This window comes from Dipodomys merriami, unplaced genomic scaffold (assembly GCF_024711535.1).
Source record: "Dipodomys merriami isolate MVZ:Mamm:240054 unplaced genomic scaffold, mDipMer1.0.p SCAF_14, whole genome shotgun sequence".
Taxonomy (NCBI): domain Eukaryota; kingdom Metazoa; phylum Chordata; class Mammalia; order Rodentia; family Heteromyidae; genus Dipodomys; species Dipodomys merriami.
The window spans coordinates 34,071,151-34,092,078 of NW_027202715.1; the positions used below are offsets into that span (position 1 = coordinate 34,071,151).

Here is a 20,928-nt window from a genome sequence, read left to right on the forward strand (position 1 = left end):
AGAGGCAGCCTGGGCAGAAAAACTCAAAAGCTTTACTTTCATGTTTTAAGTCTTATCCTAATTTTATTGAGGCTTGTGTGGTTAATAAAATTTTTCTTAATTTTAAAGGAACTACAGTTGTTAGTTCAAGTGCCATTGAAGAAAAGGAGAAAAGTGAAAAAATTCAACAGATTATTTTAGAAGATGAGGAAGAGAATAGATTTTTACAAGAAAGTAATGAAGAGCTGAAAACACTTTTACTCAGTGTTCAGAAAGAACTTAAAAATGAAAAGGAACAAAAAGAACAATTAAGTAAAAAAACTGTTAGTTTGCAGGAGGAGCTTTCTTTTTCTAAAAAGGAGAGCTTAACCTTAAGTATCCAAATAGAACAAATTCAGTCAAGTTATGACAGTGTAGTTGCTGAATTACATGCGCAGAAAGGTATAAATCAAGAACTGGAGGACAAGATCATGAAATTGTCAAAGGAGATAGAAACTGCTACAAGATGTATTACAAACAATGTTTCACAAATAAAAATAATGCAAACCAAAATAGATGAACTACGTTCACTTGATTCAGTTTCTCAGACCTCAAACATAGACTTACTCAACCTTTGGGATTTGTCAAAGGGTTCTCAGGAGGATCATTTTTCAAATATACAGTCACACTTTTCAGACAATGATTTCTTAAGTAAGCAGGTTAAAGACTATCCTATTCAAGAACTCAGCAGGGAAAGTTCTTTCTACTCTAGTATTGAAGCCATTTGGGAAGAATGTAGGGAGATTGTGAAAGCTTCCTCCAAAAAAAGTCATCAGATCCAAGAACTAGAGCAACAAATTGAAAAACTACAGGCAGAAGTAAAAGGCTATAAGGATGAAAACAATGGACTAAAAGTAAAAGAGAGAGAAGATAAGAATAAAGATGATCTCCTAAAAGAAAGAGAAAATCTTATACAGCAACTGAAAGAAGAACTTCAAGAAAAACATGTTAGTCTTGATGCTCAAGAACAGCATGTAATTGAAGGAAAGAGAGCGCTTTCAGAACTTACACAAGACATTACTTGCTATAAGTTGAGAATAAAGGAACTTGAAACAGTCTTAGAGACTCAGAAAGATGAAAGTAGGCATTTAGCCAAGTTACAACAAGATGTTTTGGAAAAAGAATCTATCATCTTAAAGCTGGAAGGGAATCTGGAGGAATTTCAATCAAACCTTCAGGATTCTGTCAAAAACACCAAAGATTTAAGTGAAAAGGAAATCAAGTTGAAAGAAGAAATCATACAGTTAACAAACAATTTGCAAGAAATGAAGCATTTACTTCAATTAAGGGAAGATGAAAAGGAAAACAACAGGCAGGAAACAGAAAAGTAAGCTTATTTTGCTATAATTTTTAACAGATGGGCATAAGTTAACCTGGTAAAATGTAGCATGGATAATGAATGAAGAACTTGAACTTCACTCATATAAACCTTTAGAAGAAGTTATTTTTTTTTAATTGTTAATTTTTCCCACTCCCCCACCCCACCAAAGTTGTAAAATTCATTTTTCAACATAATGAATTGTACATCTCATTGTTGCAATGGGTCCACCTGTATCCCTATTTAAACGATTTGTTTTTTTCCCTTCCCCTCCACAAATTATACCAACATCAAATACAGTGAAAGCAGGGGTTATATCGTGGAGGAGGGACATACAAAGCAACAAAGAAATCAAGAAGAAAGTTTTATATAAAGATGTGCTTATACAAATGTCATACGAAATCCTTTCTAGATCACTTGTTTGCTTATTCCATGTTTGTGAATAGACGTTACTTTGTGAAGATTGTTAACAGTTCATTCCATGATCATAAGTGGCTAATGGTATTTTACTATAAAAATGTGTTAACGTTTTTTTTAGATTGAAAGAAGAGCTTGCTGCAAGCTGTGTTCTTTCTCAGAATCTCAAAGCAGATCTTCAGAGAAAGGAAGAAGATTATGCTGAGCTAAAAGAGAAACTGGTTGATGCCAAAAAGCAAATTGAACAAGTACAGAAAGAGGCAAGTTAATTGAAAAGTTATGTGGCCATTTCAATATATATAAAGATGATTTCCTTTTCTCTGTCATTTACATACTATTTTAGTTTTAAATAGAACACATTAAATTCAGAATTTTTCTTAAAATAATGTTATTTTACTAAAGAAATTTTAGCTGCCTTAAACAGGCTGAAGACCAACAGTAAAAACCATGTTTTTTATATTACAATCCCTTCTCTAAGTGACTGCTAAATGCAGGTCCTTTACAAAGAAAATAGAGAGTAGTTTTTGTTTATTATGTAAAGTGTATGCAGTATATGCAGTCGGGCTTTTATAGTATGTTTTGTTATAATTTAATGTAAAACTGGGGAATTACATGATTTGAAATTCAAATTCTACAAAGATAAGGGACAAAAAATCATTTCTACTCTCTCCACTACCAAATAGCAAAGGCATCAATTGTTGACAATTATTTTCTATTATTTTTTCTTCTCTATTAAAAAAACACATTTAACTTAATTGTATGTACAATTTTAATAATATTTATAATTTTTTCTAATGTTAAAAGATATCAAGTAGCAAGTAGCAATGCATTTTGAACAACGAAAAGCAGTTTGGAAAAAATTCTTAATAAACATTGATTTGCAGGTAGCTGTAATGCGTGATGAGGAGAAATTACAGAGGATTAAGATTAATGAACTGGAGAAAAAGAAAAACCAGTATTCACAGGAAATAGATATGAAACAACGAACTATTCAACAACTCAAGGTAATGGCTTCATTTTTCAGTAGAGCTTAAATCCCAGGGTCTTATACATGCTAGGCAAGTACCCTCCACCCAAAACGTTAAACACATGGGAGGAAACAGAAAAATAACAATATTAAAAATTAAGAGCAAAGTGACTTCCTTCTGACTAAGAGAATATGGAAGTTCAAAAACAGTCACAAAGTTGGGCGTTGGTGGCTCATGCTTTTAATCTTAGCTACTTAGGATGCTGAGATCTGAGGATTGCATTTCAAAACTAGCCAGTGCAGAAAAGCACGTAAGACTGTTTTCCAATTAACCACCAGAAAAGTGGAAGTAGTGCTGTGGCTCAAAGTGGTAGATCACTAAACTTGAGCTAAAAAGTTCAGGGACATGCCCAGGTTCTGAGTTCAAGCCCCAGAACTGACTGAACCAAAAAAAAAAAATTAACTACAGGAGACATTAAACCCTGCTTATTCACAAATAACATTGCCAGTAGGCATATGGATACCATGATCTTTTTTTATGTTATCAGAGGCCATATTCCATTTTGTATTCCTTTGTAAAATTCATAAGGTCATTCTGTTCATGAGAAACCATTAAGCACACTGAAGTTGAAGATGTTTTTGTACAATGCGTGACAAATGTAAAATTTGAAGTTTTCTAAACAAAGCCTGGGGAATTATTAAAGAAGAATAAGGATATGTGATAACTACATGTGGTATTTTATCCTGAGTAGGATAAAACTGATTAATTATGGTGAAGTACATAGTACAGTTAACAGTTTTGTGTCGATGCTTATGTCTTGACTTTTGGTAGCTAAGGTAATTTTTTAAATGACAATTGAAAAAAAATAACAGAAATGTGATTCTCATTTAATATTCTCAAGATTAAGCATATTATAATTTCCTACTGAAGAGTATACATGTGTAATAAAACTGTGATTGTATATGCAACTATTTAAAAAAAAAGAAAAGAAAAAAAGAAAAGAAAAATGGTTATATGTGTCTGACAGCATTTAATTTTTGTAAGGCAACAAATAATTACAGATATAATGTTTGCTTCCATGTTTGCTTTTAAATGAAGTAGTAAGCCAATAGATATTCAGGTATAAACATGATTATAGTTCTCAACAGAATATTGTCCAAATAAAGCAATCTAGTTTCACAATAAGACCGAGAGATCCTTAAGACTGTAATGATTCATAGGGAAACATGTGAAGTTAGAAGATATAGAAGAACTTAGATGAGATTGGAAGTGAAGTTTTGGTTATCTAACAAGTTAGAATTATATGATTTCCTTTGCCTATAATCTCATTTTATCACTTATAACTCCTGTTACATTTTTCACACTTTGAAAGTACTTCTAGATAATGGCTGCTATTTTGTCTGCACTTTTGAGTTCACAAATGGGGAACTTTTTTATAGTTTTCTCATTTCTTCTACATTAAATACACAGTAGACCTCCATCTTCCTGTGTTTGTGCTTATTTTGGTTGTGAGAAAACATTTACTTACAATGCTAAGCAAGTGCAGTTACGTAATCATAACTTAGATTAAAAGTATAAAGTGTTTTTTTGTTTTTGTATTACTATTTTCATTCAGCCTGCCTTTTACTCTGGGGTGAAAGAAACTTGGAAGCTTGAGACTGATAGCCATATAAGACTGACTTTAGATTTAATGTTGAACTCTGTTTTCAAGGTATATTGTTAAGTATTGTTAAGTCTTCTAAATTATACTTGCTTTTAATTTATATTCTTTAATGTTGTAGGAACAGTTAAGTATTCAGAAAATGGAAGACACCAGACAACAATATGAGGAAATGTGCAAAGGTCAGGAACAAACTTCTACTTCCTATATTAAAATCACTAGGTTTTTTGCAGTAACAATTGATTCACATTTTCCTATGAAAATTCTAATGTAAATTGAAGGCAGCGTAAGTTGTAACTTTTTCAAAAGACAAGTGTTAATTCTTATGAATTAGTTATGAACTTACTCTTGTAGCTGGGCACTGGTGACTCAAGCCTGAGTTTTTATTTCTAGGTTTCATTCCACTCTGGTTGTGTCCTTGGGTCAGAAAAGAGTCCAGGCCTTAGGGTGACCCTATCAGAGAATGTGAAGAGCAAACTCAGCATTGAGTCTGTTCTAGCTCAGGGAGAACTGAGAAATCTAAATGTCCGGCTTGCTGGTTTCCATGCTTAAAGATCCTGTCCAGCAATGCACTTCCTTTCGTTGAAGAGGCACTTGTAGAGTAAGCTTGATGATTCAGAGCTCTAAACTTGGGCCTACAGTCCTGTTTCTCAGCAAGTACCCGCCAGTATATAGTTCTTTAGAGCATGTCTCAGTGCATTCAGGCCCTGCCAGTCAGTTCACCTCTATGTGTAGGGGGTATCTGTGGAGACCTTGATTTTAAGGGTCTGAGTGCAGGGCTCTGACCTACCCAGCAATTAGTACAGGCAGCCAGAATGCAGAATGCAAGCTCTGGAGGAAGAGTACTAAATCAGCCACAGACTTAGTATTTATTTTCACTGAAGAGAAGGCACTCCCTCCTGATGAAATGTAAAGGCACTGACTACCATGGCATGTCATCATATGTTTCCAGTACTCATCCTTATAGCGTAAACTTTCTATGGGATCATGGCAAGACATTTTCTTTCTGAAACCTGACTGTCTCTTGTAACCATCTTTGTCCCATACTCTGTGCCAGAGTGTCCACTGCTCCATGATGATCCATGAGTATTCCTTGTTTTCAGGCCCCAGAGTATTACAATCTGAAACAATAGGCCCTTTCTCAAGATGGCTTTGTACTGTCACAAGCTAATGGGAAACAGGTTGCTTTTCTTTGACAAAGCACTTTAATCACAATCTGAAAATCTCTGTTTGGGTTTAAACTTTGTGAGTAGTCTAGATTTACCTTGTAGCTAGAATCAACTGTCTCCTGGCTTGTCTATTTCACATTGTGACATTATCTTGAACTTTGCTTTCCTTTCTTCGAACTCTGCTGTTGCCTGAGTTCTTTCATTTTTTGCTGCCTTGCTACCTATTTAATGATTCTCAACAGTCTTTATCTCACTCTTCAGAATATTGTCTTCCTTTTGTCACTTGACTCTTCTCATTTATGGACTTAAAATTGTAGATGATTTTCACATGCCATCTTGCTTTCCTGCCTGGAACTTTCTTAATTGAGAACTAGATACATAAATTTACTCCAGAGTCAAAATAAAGATTTTTAAGTGGAAGGAATTCTTTGAACAAAATTATATGTACAATCTGAATATATTTGCCAATAATCATCCCTGAATTAATGGGCAATTCTGAGATAACTTTTATCCAAGGAGAAATTCCTGATAAATTATATCACTAAGCAGAAATAATGAAAATTAAAACTCTTTAGCTGGGCACTGGGTCACACCTGTAATCCTAGCCACTCAGGAGGCTGATATCTGACGATCTCAGTTCAAAGGCAGGAAAATCCATGAGACTCTTATTGCCAATAACTGCCAGAAAACCAGGAGTGATTGAGCTGTAGCTCAAGTAGTAGAGCACTAGCCTTGAGTGAAAGAGCTTAGGGACACCACCTAGGTCCTCAGTTCAAGCTCCACAACCAAGAAAAAAGAAAACTTTTTTCCCCCTACAGTTTTGTTTGTTTTATGTGTACTTTGATGAAACCCCATCTTTTAAGATTCATGTCATTTAAAGCAGTCCAAGGTTCAGTATGCCTGCAAGAGATTTTTTATCTCTGACATCAGAAGCCCTGCCACTCAATCCCTTCACCAGAGGCAACAAACTCATCTTTCCTTTTTATTTGTTTGTAGGCAGAGTTAAAATAAAATTGCTTAAGTCATCACTATAGTTATTTTCTAAGACTTCCAAATCAATTTTAGAAGAGTTGACTTAATAAGTATTAAAAGTAAATATTTGATTTTAAATATTTTTCTGGAATGAGGACTTGATATTTTCAATAATAGGTCAAAGTTTTTTTGTAATCAAGATTTTTATGTTTATAAGTAATAATAGGATAATTAATTTCATGTCAAAAGGTTCTTTTTCCATCTCTTTTCAGTCCTCCAAGCATTGATCTTTATATCTGTTATACGTGTGTGTGTGTGTGTGTGTGTGTGTGTGTGTGTGTTTGTGAGAGAGAGAGAGAGAGAGAGATGTATGCCAGTAATACGGTAGGTATTGAATATAAAGTAATTAATAAAACAGTGCTTCTAATCATGTGAGAATAATAAGTGTAGTTGACAAAGTGTATTTTAGTTGTAGAAGTATTTAAGGAAAATTGAATCTAAATGTTTCAAACTTCTAAAATATTTTCTCCAAATATTTAGAACTAACTATTAAAGAGAAAATTATTAACGACATGCGAATGACACTGGCAGAACAAGAGCAAACTCAAGTAGAACAAGACCAGGTACTGGAAGCTAGATTAGAAGAAGCTAATTGGCTGACCACAGGTAAAACAAGATTGCTTACTACATAAAAACATAACTCTTGTTTCCTTAGCTCTTTTATCTTTTTAAAGTAGTGTGGAATGGATAATAATACTCAATGAAAAAATGTTTTTTGAATGTCCTGTCATTTGTCATTTTTCCACTTTGATAGAAACTGATGTATCTAAGTAAAATTATATGTGTAAAGGATACTCTTAATGACTTAGGAATTTTGTTTCAAGATGTTCCCAGACATCAAAAATAGATTTTGAGTTTCACATTTGTCAAAGCTTTTCAAGTTGCCATCTATATTAACTCAGTAAATATTCTGATGCCATTTCCTTCAGAATGTCATCAGTTATTTGCTAATAATTAAGCTATTCGTACTCTTGTAGAAAGGTCAAGAACTGTATTTACTTTATTATTTTGTATGTTGGGTTCCCAGGACCTTTCACAATTATAATATAACTGTACTCAATTACAATTGAGTCCCCCAAAATTTAGAATTAGAAACTGCCAATGTTATCTTAATATATAACCTTGGTAAGTTACTTTTGTTAAATTACTCTGATTTTCTTCCTCTGTAAAATATTGTTAATAATGACAGTAAAGTGTATGTGATTGTAAAGAATTATTAGGAAGATCACATGAGATTATAAATATGAGATGTTTATAAACCTTGCATATACATGTGTATTGGTTGAATGTCTGGGTGATAATGAAAAATTAATGCCACTTCCTATTTCCCCAACTACTTTGATGGTCTTAGCTTAACTTTGCTTGAAAACTGTCCAAAGTTATCCTACATAATTAAGGTTGAATGAATTTTTACTATGTTGTCTGAACATTAGTCATTGGATTCCTGAGAGGTTTCTGTAAGTTCTTCATGAAGAACTTGACAAGAACTCTTCTGTACTGGTCTTGGAGCTTGAACTCAGGGCCTGGTGCTGTTCCTTAGCTTTTTTGTTCAAGGCTGGCATACCATCACTTGAGCTACAGCTCTACTACTGGATTTTGGTGGTTAATTGGAGATAAGAGTTTCCTAGACTTTCTTGTCTGGGCTGGCTTCGAACCCTGATCCTCAGAACTTAGCCTCCTGAGTAGCTATAGTGACAGACTGAGTAGCCACCAGTGCTTAATGAGCACCAGGTAGCCAATGCTTCTCATCAGAGCTACTCAGGAGGCTTGGATCTGAGAATTGTGGTTCAACACAGGAAAGTGTTGAACAGGAAAGTCCATGAGACTCTTATCTAAGCACCATAAAGTCAGACAGTATGCAGGCCTTGAGTTCAAGCCATAGGACCAGCACAAAACCAAAAAAGAGTTCAGTTGTTAAAATAGCATCACTTTTTTATTTGTTTCTGGGCTCTACTGAATTTTGTTTGTAATGAATGTCTTATCTGTCTCTATATTGTCCAACTTGTGGATGTGTTTTTAAAAATAATTTTATTTCTTCAACTAGAATTGGAAAAATGGAAGGAAAAATGCAAAGACCTAGAAACCAAAAATAATCAACGGCCAAATAAAGATGAGGATAACACTGATGTCCTTAATATAAAGCTCTGTAAGCTTCATGATGAGTTACAGGTATGACATTCCTTCTCTGTGTGTCTGTCTCTTTCTCCCTCTGTCTCATAGAATTGAGAATTTTATGCCTTGTAATTAGTTTTGATATGGGTAGAATAATACATAGGAAATACTAACATACCACTAGATACACATTTTCAGTGTACATTGAAATGACATGGACAAAATATTCCTAAACAGTGTATTATGTGCTAAAGAAAATACAATACTTTGGACCTAATTTTATATATTTAATTTGTTAATCACCTCTAGTGTTTTTGTACATACTTTTCTACTCTTTAAATTTCCTACTCAGCAACAAATACTGCTTCAGAGAAAATGACTATCAGGAAAATTATTAGTGTTAATTCTTTTGCTATGTGTAGAATACAAAAATGGGTGGAATGTTTTTTCTAGGAGATTTATTAAATATTGTTTAAATTTTGTACCTGATTTAAGAAGCTACATTCTTAGGCATAATGTTGGAATTATAGGAAACATATTAATGCTTTTGAAAGGTAACTTCTAAATTATTTTATTAAATATAGATGTATATAATTGAACATTGAAAACAAAATAAAAATGTCTTTTCTTGTAACAGTTAATGACTATTATATAGCATTCATTATATAGCTTAGAATTTAACCTTTCTTTTACAAAAATCCCAAAGCAGCTAGAATAATTGTCTGTTTACTATGGAAAAAAATGCACAGTCATATTGAGAATGTTCATTTAAGAAGTGTTGCTATATTTGCATTTTTCTCAAAAGACGAATCACTTACCTAAGATTCAGTATATTTCAAAATAGTGGAATGGACTGCCATAGTTTATCTACAGGTATTATTGTTTGAAACTGAAACACAGTAATAAAGCATTTGAAAGTGGTACTATTATTTCTATTTAAAATGGAATTTTACTTAATTTTGAATATATAAAATTAGTTGTCTTAACCCACAGGATCTATAGGACTCACTTTGAAAGTCATTAATATATATTTCTGTACATTTATTCTAAGTGTTCCCCCTTCCTTTTTTTTTTTTGTCAGTCCTAGGGCTTGAACTTGGGGTTTGGGTGCTGTCCCTGAGCTCTTTTGCTCAAGGCTAGCACTCTACCACTTTGAGCCATAGTGCCACTTCCAGTTTTCTGGTAATTAACTGGAGAGGAATCTCACAGACTTTCCTGTCTAGTCTGGCTTTGAACTATGATCCTCAGATCCCTGCCTGCTGAATAGCTAGGATTACAGGCATGAGCCACCTAAGTGTTCCTTTAATGGTCCTCTTCGACAAGCTATTCTTTGTGTGGCATCCTTTACACCCAATAATGTTTTATGCTTGGAACCATACAATTAGAAGTGACTATCACAAACTAGGTTTTTTCCCCTGACATTTAAGAAGACTTGGATCACTGTAACTCTTTTCATTTATTTCTTTTTAAACTCACTGACCTTAGCTAGGGCTTTAGACAAAAATTAACTTTATAAAAAAAAAGAAAAATCAGGCCTTAGTTGCTCATGCCTGTATTCCTGGTTACTCAGGAGGCTGAGATCTGAGTATTGAAGTTTGAAGCCAGCCTGGACAAGAAAGTCTGTGAGATTTATCTCCAATAAACTACAAAAAAATCCAGTGCCTCAAGTGGGAGCACTAGCCTTGAGCAAAATAAGCTCAGAAACAGTGTCCAGGCCCAAAGTTCAAGCCCCGGGACAGGCACATAAAAAAAGAAAAGCAAGCCAGCTAATGTCTTTTTTAAAAAAATAGTCTCAAGTAAGTTTTAATTTTGTCATTGAAGAACTTTAATAGTTTTTAAACAGTGAGAGTGCTGAATTGTATAAAAACGTTACAAAAACAGATTTTCTGACTACTTAGACATATAATAGTAACTTGTTACTTTCAGGAAGCTGAAGATAAATATAAAGCTGACAGAAAGAAATGGCTAGAAGAAAAAATGATGCTTATAACACAAGCAAAAGAAGCTGAGAATCTGAGAAACAAAGAGATGAAGAAGTATGCTGAAGATAGAGAGCGTTGTTTAAAGCAACAAACTGAAGTGGTCAGTTGCAGGTTTTTTAAAAATGTATTTCATTATCTTTTGTTTTAATGTAGATTGCCAACTGATGTAATATTTATCGAAGTCTTCCCCATTATTCCATAATTTTTGTCATAAATCATTTTTTCAAGGGCTCATTTGTATACATGGTATAGATAAGCTTAGGGTTAAGGTTAATTATTTAATTATTCAGTAACAATACCATATGTTTAATCATATTGTTTCCACCATTGAATTGCTTTGGTGCTTTTGTAGAATGTCACATATTACGGACCTTTAGTTCATTGATTTCTCTGTCCTTATATCATTGTCATACTGTCTTGACTAATTTTTTGTTGATCATGGGGCTTGAACTCAGGGCCCGGATGCTGTCCCTGAACTTTTCTGTTCAAGGCCAGTGCTCTATGACTTTGAGCCACAGGGCCACTTCTGGTTTTCTGGTGGTTAATTGCATATAAGAATCTCATGGACTAAAGCCTAAGCTGGCTTTGAACCGCAATCCTCACATCTCAGCCTCTTGAGTAGCTATGGTTACAGGAGTGAGCCACCAGCACCTAGCTCTGTCATGACTCCTAATAGGTTTTTAAATAACATAGTTGATTGCTTCCACTTTGTTCTTCATTTTAAAAGTACTTGTGACTGCTTTAGATTATTTGCATTTCATATAACTTTGAGAGCTAGCTCTTCTACTTCTATACCTACGTGTACATGCATGATCTTAATTGACCTAGTATACCGGGAGGAGAAATCTTTGGCTCTTGGACACAGGATGTTTCCCCATTTCATTAGCATTCTTCAGTCTCTTTTTCAGCAGTGTTACTTTTTTTATGCTTAGGTGCTGTACATTTTTTCTTAAATTTACTATGAGACACTTTATGATTTTGTGACTCATTACAAATTACTGGTTTTAAATGTTCATTTTCCATTGTTACTGTTAAGTTTATTATTTTACTACAGTTTTACATTTCTCCAAATTTTAGTGGAAATTCCAGAATTTATTTAAAAGAGAAATTATAATTGCTATTGAAAGACCCATTAGCATGTTTTTTTGAATAAGATGGAGTAGGAATAAGTAAAGTATATGGACATGATGGTATTATTATGTATTTGGTCTTACAGGTAAGTTTGTCATGTATCTTGTTCACTTTTGCATTGTTGGTGCAGTACACAATAAAGATTTCTAAACGTTCTTAGTCATTCTGTTTCAAGATTTACTTTAATGTTTTCTCTGTTTATTGATTAGGAAATACTGACCTCACAGTTGGCAGAGAAAAATAATGACCTTCAGAAATGGAGAGAAGAGCGGGATCAGCTGGTTACAGCTTTAGAAATACAGCTGAAAGCACTGATCTCCAGTAATACACAGAAAGATCATGAAATTGAACAACTGAAAAAGTTTACATCAGAAGTTTCTGAAATAGTCAGTAGCATCTTATTTCTATACTTTTTTATTGAACATAGGAATATAAGTCTGAGCAATTGTCATATAGTTGACAGTTCTCTTGAAATAGTAAAAGACAGTTCGTATTAAATCTTATGTGTGCTTTCCTCATGAATTCAGTAAAAATCTTTGTTTTCTTGGCAATACTGACTAGATGATGCAAGAGATATATTTGATGGGTAAAATAAGATATGCATTGAAATTTAGCAAACTTAATCATATAGTCTGGTATATATTAAATCACTTGAGTAGATCTATCCTATGAAAAGATGGGATGATGAGTATCCTGCAAGAAAGATTTAGTTATTATTCCTTTTCTACTCTGATGTTATAGTTGGATTCCCAAGAAGCCTCTAATTTTTCTAAGAATGTGTTATCCTCAAAGCAGGCTTCAAATTTCAGCTCCATTAACTATATCATTTAACATGTGTAGGTCTACTTTTTTTTTTTCCTGGAAAGTAGAAATAGTGATTTTTTTTTTTTTTTTTTGGTAAACAGAAGGAGATAATTGAAAGTAAAATGAGAAAATGTATGCAGAACACTTTGGAAGTAGAAAACAATCTTTCTTTTTAGATCAGATTCAGAAGAAGCTAGATTGTTGCCCAGCCCTTCCTATACCTAAGTATCTTAAGGTGAAAGATTGATAGGAGGAGGATTAGGTAAAATCTTTGTTGAAGAAACCTTATTTGTACTGTTTTAGTCCTTGCAAATATAGATTTTTTATTCTTTATGTGAGGTGTTTAAATATATGTTCAAGTTAAAAATAGCTTTAAAAAAATCTTTGTTTTAGGAAAAACCACCCACAGATCTCCAGCCTAGACATAATAGTTCCAGAGAACCTGGCATCACTGAAACTGAAATTCAGCCAACAAGTTTTGAAATTCCTAGGAGTGCATCAGAGGTAAGTGGTGGATGACAGTGTACTTCTTGCTCTCTTTACTCACCACTAATCACTAAATAAGACTTGCAAGTATAATGTAGTCAATTGTTGCAGGTAATTTGATATATGTGTTTTCAGATGGGTAGAAGAAAATTAGAGATATTTGAAAGAGGTAACATTCTTCAGAGAGAGTAAATCCCCAAATGATATTTTAATCTTCTCTTAGAAATAGGTTTGTTAATATAAACTTACTGTCAGAAATAGAAAAATCACAGAAAACAAAATAGGTATTGTTATTTGCTCTCTAAGAAGTTTCATTACTAATCATAGTATTAAGTAGTATTTTTTTTTTGTCGGTCATGGGGCTTGAACTCTGGGCTTGGGCGCTGTCCTTGCACGCTTCAGCTCCAGGTGAGCGCTTTGCTGCTTGAGCTGCTTGAGCCACAACGCCACTTCCGGTTTTCTAGTGGTTTACTGGAGATAAGAGTCTGATGGACTTTCCTGCCCGGGCTGGCTTTGAACCGTGATCCTCAGATCTCAGCCTTCTGAGTAGCTGAGTAGCTAGGATTACAGGTGTGAGCCACTGGTGCCCAGCGTAAGTAGTATTTTTTTTTTTTTTTGTCGGTCGTGGGGCTTGAACTCTGGGCCTGAGTGCTGTCCCTCAGCTCTTCAGCTCAAGGCGAGCGCTCTACCACTTGAGCTACAGTACCACTTCCGGTTTTCTGGTGGTTTATTGGAGATAGGAGTCTCACGGTCTCTCCTGCCCGGGCTGGCTTTGAACCGCGATCCTCAGATCTCAGCCTCCTGAGTAGCTAGGATTACAGGCGTGAGCCACCAGCGCCCGGCAATAAGTAGTATTTTTTAATTGTAGCCATGTGATAATTTTGCCAGTCTATTATAAAGTCTTACAATTGAGTGTTTAATTTTCATAGGGCTTAGGGTTATGGGAATAACTGACTAGTCAAGTTTCACATTTGAATTCTGAAATAAAATAAAAATTCTGTTTCACTTAAAAATGGTGAAGATAACATCGCTTTTTAAAAATACATTTATTGGGAGCATATACTTGGGAGTTTTGCTAAACAGTAAGACATGGTCCTCAACTTTAAAGAATAAGGAATCCGACATGACAGAAACCCTACCTTACAGGCTAAGTGTTATAATAAAAGCATGAGGCAAACTCTAAAAGGAACATTGAGGAAGAAACAGCATATTTTCCCTGGCTGGTTGTAGAAGTGGATTAGGGATTGTATCTTTCAAGTGAATATAAGCTTACTAAGCAAAGGATGGGGAAGATAAGGGCATTTTCAACTAGGAAAATAATATGAAACATAAAGTTCAGGAAATATTTAAAATTGAAGGTAATAATTTATAATCCTGGCTACCTAGGACGCCAAGATTAGGGGGATTGTGATCCTAGTCCAGCTCATGGAACAAGTTGGCAAGACCATATTTTAACCCGTAAGCAGGGCATCATCTCAAGATATAGGAGGCATAAGTAATAGGATTGCAATCCAGGCTGACTTGAACCATAAACAAGGTTTAATTCTTGATTACCTGTGCAGTTACATATAATGGGGCACTAATTTCTTCATAAATTTGTATATATTGTCCTAAAATCTTCTGGTTATTTTATATTTCATCGTTTGAGGTAATTATATTGCTATTTTCTTTTGTGTACTTTGGCTCCCTTTTAATATACTTAACTAGACTGAATGTATGTATGCCTATGACCTGGGCTTTTTTTTTTTTTTGAAGATTAAAACTATCTTTATTCACAGATAATGTGTATATACACACAGTTGGAACTAATAAACCCATCTCCTTTATTAGCCTCAAAGAGAACACCAAAAAGAATAAAATGCTCAAGAATAAATTTAACCAAGGAGGTACAACACATGTATAGGATGATCTATAAAGCATTGCTGTAGGATGGAATGTAAAATGAAAAGCATCCTTGCTCATAATTAGAAGATTGAACATTGTTAAAATAACAATATTTCCCCAAGCAAGTAGAGATTCTGTGTGATTCCTGTGAAAACTCTAATGGTCATTTTTTACGGAAATGAAAAAGCTATTTCTAAAATTCATATGGAATTACAAGGTTCCCTGTATAGTTAGAAAAACCTTAAAAAAAAAAACTCTAAAAACTTTCCTGATTTTAAAACTTTTTTGACAAATAAAAACACAGTTGAAGTACTGGCATTAGGATAGGCATGTCAATCAGTAGACTAGAATTGTCAGTCAAAAAAAATTCCCCAAGCCCCCATGACAGACATGACCTGGGCTTCTTATAGTGGCTAGATTTTTGAGCTGCGGCATTGTGTGAAGGGGAAGTATTCTGAAAACTAGCATTCCTAAAACATAGGATAGAAGTTATAATATTTTTTTGATGTAGTCTTAGAGAACCAGTCTTATTCGATTATCTCCTTGATGGTCCTGGAGGTCATTAAAACTAGCCTGGATTCAATGAGAAGAGAGTGAAAAGACTTTCTCAATGGGAAAAGTAGCAAAGAATATTTACAGTTAACTTGAAATCTATCATTACTAAGATAATTGTTGATAATTCTAGGCTCTTCCCTGGTGATTTTTGAATTAGTAGATTACGTAAAGAAGTCCAGCAATCATTTGAGCAAATTCTTATGATAATGTAAATATGGAAAATGCTGATCTCTGAGTTCTCACCAATATTTTGTTAGTATTGAATGTAAACTCAGAGCTTCATGCATGCTGCGTTCAGCCTACTATGTTATATACGCCCCTGGCTCTACTTTTCCCTAATTTAACATAGTGTATATAAACCCAGAGAAGGTTGCCAAGTCAATCTTTTAGTCCTTGGTGTGACCCAGCATACTTTACCTTTTTCCCCAATTTGTTGTCTTAAATAGTCATTTGTAGCCTGGAACTGGTGGCCATGGCTGTAATCCTAGCTACTCAGAAGGCTCAGATCTAGTACATTGAGGTTTGAAGCCAACCCGGGTAGAAAAGTCTAGTAGACTCCAACTCCAGTCGAACAGCAAAAAAGCTAGGCTTCAAATATTCTCAAGTGGTAGAGTTCCAACTTTGAACGAGAAAGCCGAAGTGAGCATGGAGCCCCTGAAGTTAACCCCTGTACCAAATAATAAACTATTAATTAAATTCATTAATTAATTGATGAGATTTTTATGGTTTATAAGCTTATACTCTACAAATTGTTTTTTGCTGTTTCTATTTTAGGATGGATCTTTAGTTCTCGATTCATGTGAAGTATCAACAGAAAATGAACCCAGTACTCGATTTCCAAAACCTGAATTAGAGATTCAGTTTACACCTTTACAGCCAAACAAAATGGCAGTGAAACATCCTGGTTGTGCCACACCAGTGACAGTTAAGATTTCCAAGGCTCGAAAGAGGAAGAGTAGCGAAATGGATGAGGTAAATATTGAACTGATGAGTGTATTTAATAAGCAAATTTTATTAAGTTCAGTTATAGCATATAGTTAGGCTCTGCCACCCTGCTCCAAACTGATTTGGACACCAATATCATAATTTATGTTATATTTTATGCTAGTTAGGAAAAATATTGTGGCTTAATAGGTCCTCAGACAAAAATCTCTGGATATTAAAATCCATAGCTTATTCTTTGTTCCACTTAAGTTATAATAGGTCAAATACTGGAGAACTAGTACTTCAACATACTAGTTTGGCTCAAACAATAAATTTCCCTTCAGTAGAAAAGAAAAAGATTGCTAAAGAAATTAGAGAGACTGAAATCAGTAACTTGCTTAACTATTATTAAAATTTTAGGTCTCTGTACTCAGCAAATTATAGATTTTAGAAAGCTTGCTTTTTTTTTTAAATATATATGTAGTAATAGGCTAAAAACTCTTTACCTCTTACAGCATCTTGATATTATTGTCAGTAAACCTTTTGTTCTCTCTTAGCCATGTGCATTTGGCAATGAGATAAGCTTTCTAATCCTCTATTTCCTCTATTTTAAAATAATTGATTATATGTTTAAAATTATTAGCATTCTCTCTGCATGTAGAGATACATAATAATTTTTTAAAGTAACTTTTTAAAAGTTTAACTCTAGCAAAAATAACTTCAACTTTCTTTTACTCCTTTAAAGTGTAGTTTATTTTCAAGCTGGTGGAAGAGCAGAAATAGTATTAACCATACTCCTGAAGCTCTCTGTCAGGTAATAAATTTGCCAAGGGGATATTATTTAGCATATTTCCCCTGCCACACATACTACACCTTTAAAGTCTTAATAGTTTAAAGTCTTAATAGTCTTAATAGTTAACTTTATTTCTATAGTTACTTGTATTCGGGGTTTTGTTTGTTTGTTTACTGAGTTAGTTCTGGGGCTTGAAGTAATCTTCCTTGCTCAAGGCTGACACTATTTGCCATACCTGGCTTTTTGCTGATTAATTGGCATTAAGAGTTTGGGATTTAGTCAGGTGTTAGTGACTAGTAATCCTAGCTACTGAGGTGCTGAGATCTGAGGATCAAGGTTCAAAGCCAGCCGGCAAGGAAAGTCTATGAAACTCTTATCTCTAGTTCACCACCAGAAAACCAGAAGTGACACTGTGGCTCAAGGTGGTAGGGTGCTAGTGCTAGCAGAAAAGCTCAGGGACAGTGCCCAGGTCCTGAGTTCAGTTTTGTTGGTCCTGACCAACAAAAAAAAGTGTTTGGTATTTGTTTGGCTTCACATCATGATCCTCAGATCTCAGCCTCTTGAATAGCTAGGATTACAGGCATGAGCCACAAGTATGACACTTTAAATACTGAGTATCAATATACTTTAAATACCACTAAAGCAGTAAGTATTTGAATTTCATTATCATCTCATTGTCATCTATGTCATGTTGACTTTCCTTGGTTCATCTATTGAGTATCAATACACTTTAAAGACCACTAAAGCACTACGTATTTGAATTATGTATCATCATCTTCTTCTTCATTATTATCATCATCTATGTCATGTTGACTTTCCTTGGTTCATTTTTCTTCCTAAGGGAAAAGAAAGTTGAGTGTCATACAATTACTTATTTTGTTGTCAATATGTATTCTTCATCTGTGTGTCAAATAATTTTCAGATTCCTATTATCTAAATATGTGATTATGGAACTTTAATTTTTTAACTGATTTGCTACACCTTCACTGGGTCCTTATGAAAATAATTTTTACAGTACTATATTTAATCCAGTACAGTAAAGACCACAAAGACCTCTTTACTGAACACTCTGAATTGATGGGTTAAGTTTATAGCCATTTCCATTTACTTTCCATGATTACCATCTTTCCCCTTTCATGGAATCTTATCACATTACTACCTTCTTTTTTCTATTGAGTTCTTTTGTTCAGCTATAATATTGTTTCTGCTTCTCCTTTTTCATTTAGCCCTCCTTCTCTTTAGGCTTATGTTCCTTATTGCAATTAAGATTTACCATACTTAAATTCAGTTAACGTATTTACCAAAAGGCAATCCTCTGTGAGATTATGTGGGGAAATAAAGAGAAAGATACTATGCCTATTAGTTAAGAAGCAAAGTAATAGTAGTAATATTCTCATGATTTTCTTGTGTGAAGTTACTTTCAACTTAGATTTTGCTGGTGCCAACTTTTTTTTTTTTAATGCTTGTCCTGAGGCTTGATCTCTGGGCTTACTCTGTTCCTAACATGTTGTTTTCAAGGCTAGTGTTCTATCACTTGAGCTACAGCTCCACTTTCAGCTTTTTGTGGTTCATTGGAGATAAGAGTCTCACAGACTTGCCCTGCCTGTGCTGGCTTCAAGCCTTGAGACTCATTCCTCAGATCTCATCCTCCTGAGTAGCTAGCATTACAGGTATGATCCAGCTAGCTCCTGGCTCCAACTTTTTTTCATCCTAGTATTGAGTATTAAACCAAGGGCTTCCCACACTTATTAAGCAAGTACTATACCACTTAAGTCACATACCCTCCAAGCCCAGTGATGCCAAATTTCAATGCAGACTGTTAGACATAGATGCCTGTATGATTTGTTAGTTGGGAAAGGGTAGGTATATTGTTGTGCTTATTTTAAAGATGTAGTTCAAATAAAATCCAATATTTCTTCTAGGCTTTTCATTTAGCTCATGTAATTTTATAATAGTAGGTCTGAAAAAGTCACACTTTTAGTCAGGGAGTCTCATTCTCAGCATATTTGACATCTTAGGGGTTGCACACTTCTTTGTTGTGGGGCTATTATGAAAATTGTAAGCATGTTTAGTAGTATTCTTGTCCTTTGTCCACTAGTTGTTAATAATATGCTCATTATCTCTGCAAAGACAATCCAAAATAACTCCAGACATTACCTGTCAAATAGGAACAAAAGGTTTCTTTTTGGGTTTCTCCAAAATTGACCATTTATCTAATTTAATTGAAAAAATTTGATCTCTGAGGTCAAATTGTTCCTGATTAAGAACCACTATTTTAAGCAGTAATATAACCTTTGAAAGATTTTTTATTTTTGAGTCTAGAGAAAAAATATTGTCAAGAAAATAACCAATGCTGAATTTGTTATTTTTTAGGACTTGGTGAAATGTGAAAATAAAAAGAACGCTACACCTAAGTTCCTAGGAATTCCTAGAAATTCTCCTGTCAAAAAGGAACAAAAGGTTTGTCTTTGGATTTGTCCATATTTGACCATTTCTATAATTTACGTTATAAAATGGAAGCCAGAAATTAAGATGTCAAATTCTGATTAGAAATTATCCAGAAATCCAGTTGTATCTAGTTGTATTTACCGTCCAATTTTTAATGTCTTCAGCATGCACTATAAACTTAAGCATTTGGCCATTGGCTGGCACTTCATGCTTTTACTTCTAACTTAACATTCTAATTACTCATTTTGCAAACTCATTTTGCACCTTCTCTATCCCTCTCTGATTTTTTAATTCCAAATTTCTTACCTAAGAATTGGTAATTTATCTCTTGTCTCTTTAGAACCGTAGCATTTTTTTGTAATATTTCTCACTGACAATTTAAAAAAAAACATATTCTTTTATTAGGTTTCCATGCGTCCATCGTCTAAGAAAACATATTCTTTACGAAGTCAGGCACCCACAGTTAGTGTAAACTTATCCACTAAGAAAAAAGAAGGAACGCTACAGAAATTTGGAGACTTCTTACAACACTCTCCAACAATTCTTCAGTCAAAAGGTTTGAAGAAAATTAAATGACCTAGTTTTAATGTGCCTCCTAATATTTGATTTCAGTGAGTACTTTAAGCCAGAATTGTCTTATACTGTTTAATTTGGGAAGAAACAGGTGAAAGGATGGTGTGCGTAGGTATCTACCCCATTGAAGGAGAGAGGCTTACATTAAGTACTTTATCCAGCTAGAACAAGCTGATTAACAGAGGTTCATACAAATCTACATGTATATGTTAATGCTATTGATCATGTCAACGGCATATATTTTCTGTAATATCTATTGAATTTACAAAAATATGTGTAGTGAATTTTTCTTTATAATGTTGACATGGTAGAACCTGTGCCTTCAGTAAGTTATGTACTGTACATATCCACATGCAGATATATTCATGCATATATGCACATCTGCCATAGGGATTTATTACAGTCAGATCACTAGAAAAGAATAAGGAATGTTCTTGAAATTCTAGGTAGCATTATGTACTTGGCATGTAGAGTTTGGCGGGGGGGAGGGGGGGGGCGCACGTGGATTTTTTTTTTTTTCTTGGTAGGATTATCTGAATGAAAGTGAAATGTTTGAGATGAGAATTGGGAAGGTTGGAAAAGTACTAGAACAGTTGGGTTGAGTCAAATAAGTTATATAAAAATAGTTTTTGTAAAAGTTTATTAGAGAGGTTC

General features: G+C 34.1%; 1 protein-coding gene across 1 annotated transcript in view; it reads left to right on the plus strand.

Moving 5' to 3' along the window:
* Positions 1-20,928, plus strand: part of Kif20b (kinesin family member 20B) — a 48,766-nt gene that overhangs the window by 24,450 nt on the left and 3,388 nt on the right. Inside the window, exons 19-30 of the mRNA XM_070021172.1 lie at positions 109-1,345; positions 1,875-2,017; positions 2,642-2,757; positions 4,503-4,563; positions 7,063-7,188; positions 8,627-8,751; positions 10,621-10,776; positions 12,017-12,193; positions 13,005-13,115; positions 16,311-16,508; positions 19,627-19,713; positions 20,107-20,257. Of these exons, the coding sequence (XP_069877273.1) occupies positions 109-1,345; positions 1,875-2,017; positions 2,642-2,757; positions 4,503-4,563; positions 7,063-7,188; positions 8,627-8,751; positions 10,621-10,776; positions 12,017-12,193; positions 13,005-13,115; positions 16,311-16,508; positions 19,627-19,713; positions 20,107-20,257 (2,688 nt within the window). The remainder of the gene's footprint in view (positions 1-108; positions 1,346-1,874; positions 2,018-2,641; positions 2,758-4,502; positions 4,564-7,062; positions 7,189-8,626; positions 8,752-10,620; positions 10,777-12,016; positions 12,194-13,004; positions 13,116-16,310; positions 16,509-19,626; positions 19,714-20,106; positions 20,258-20,928) is intronic.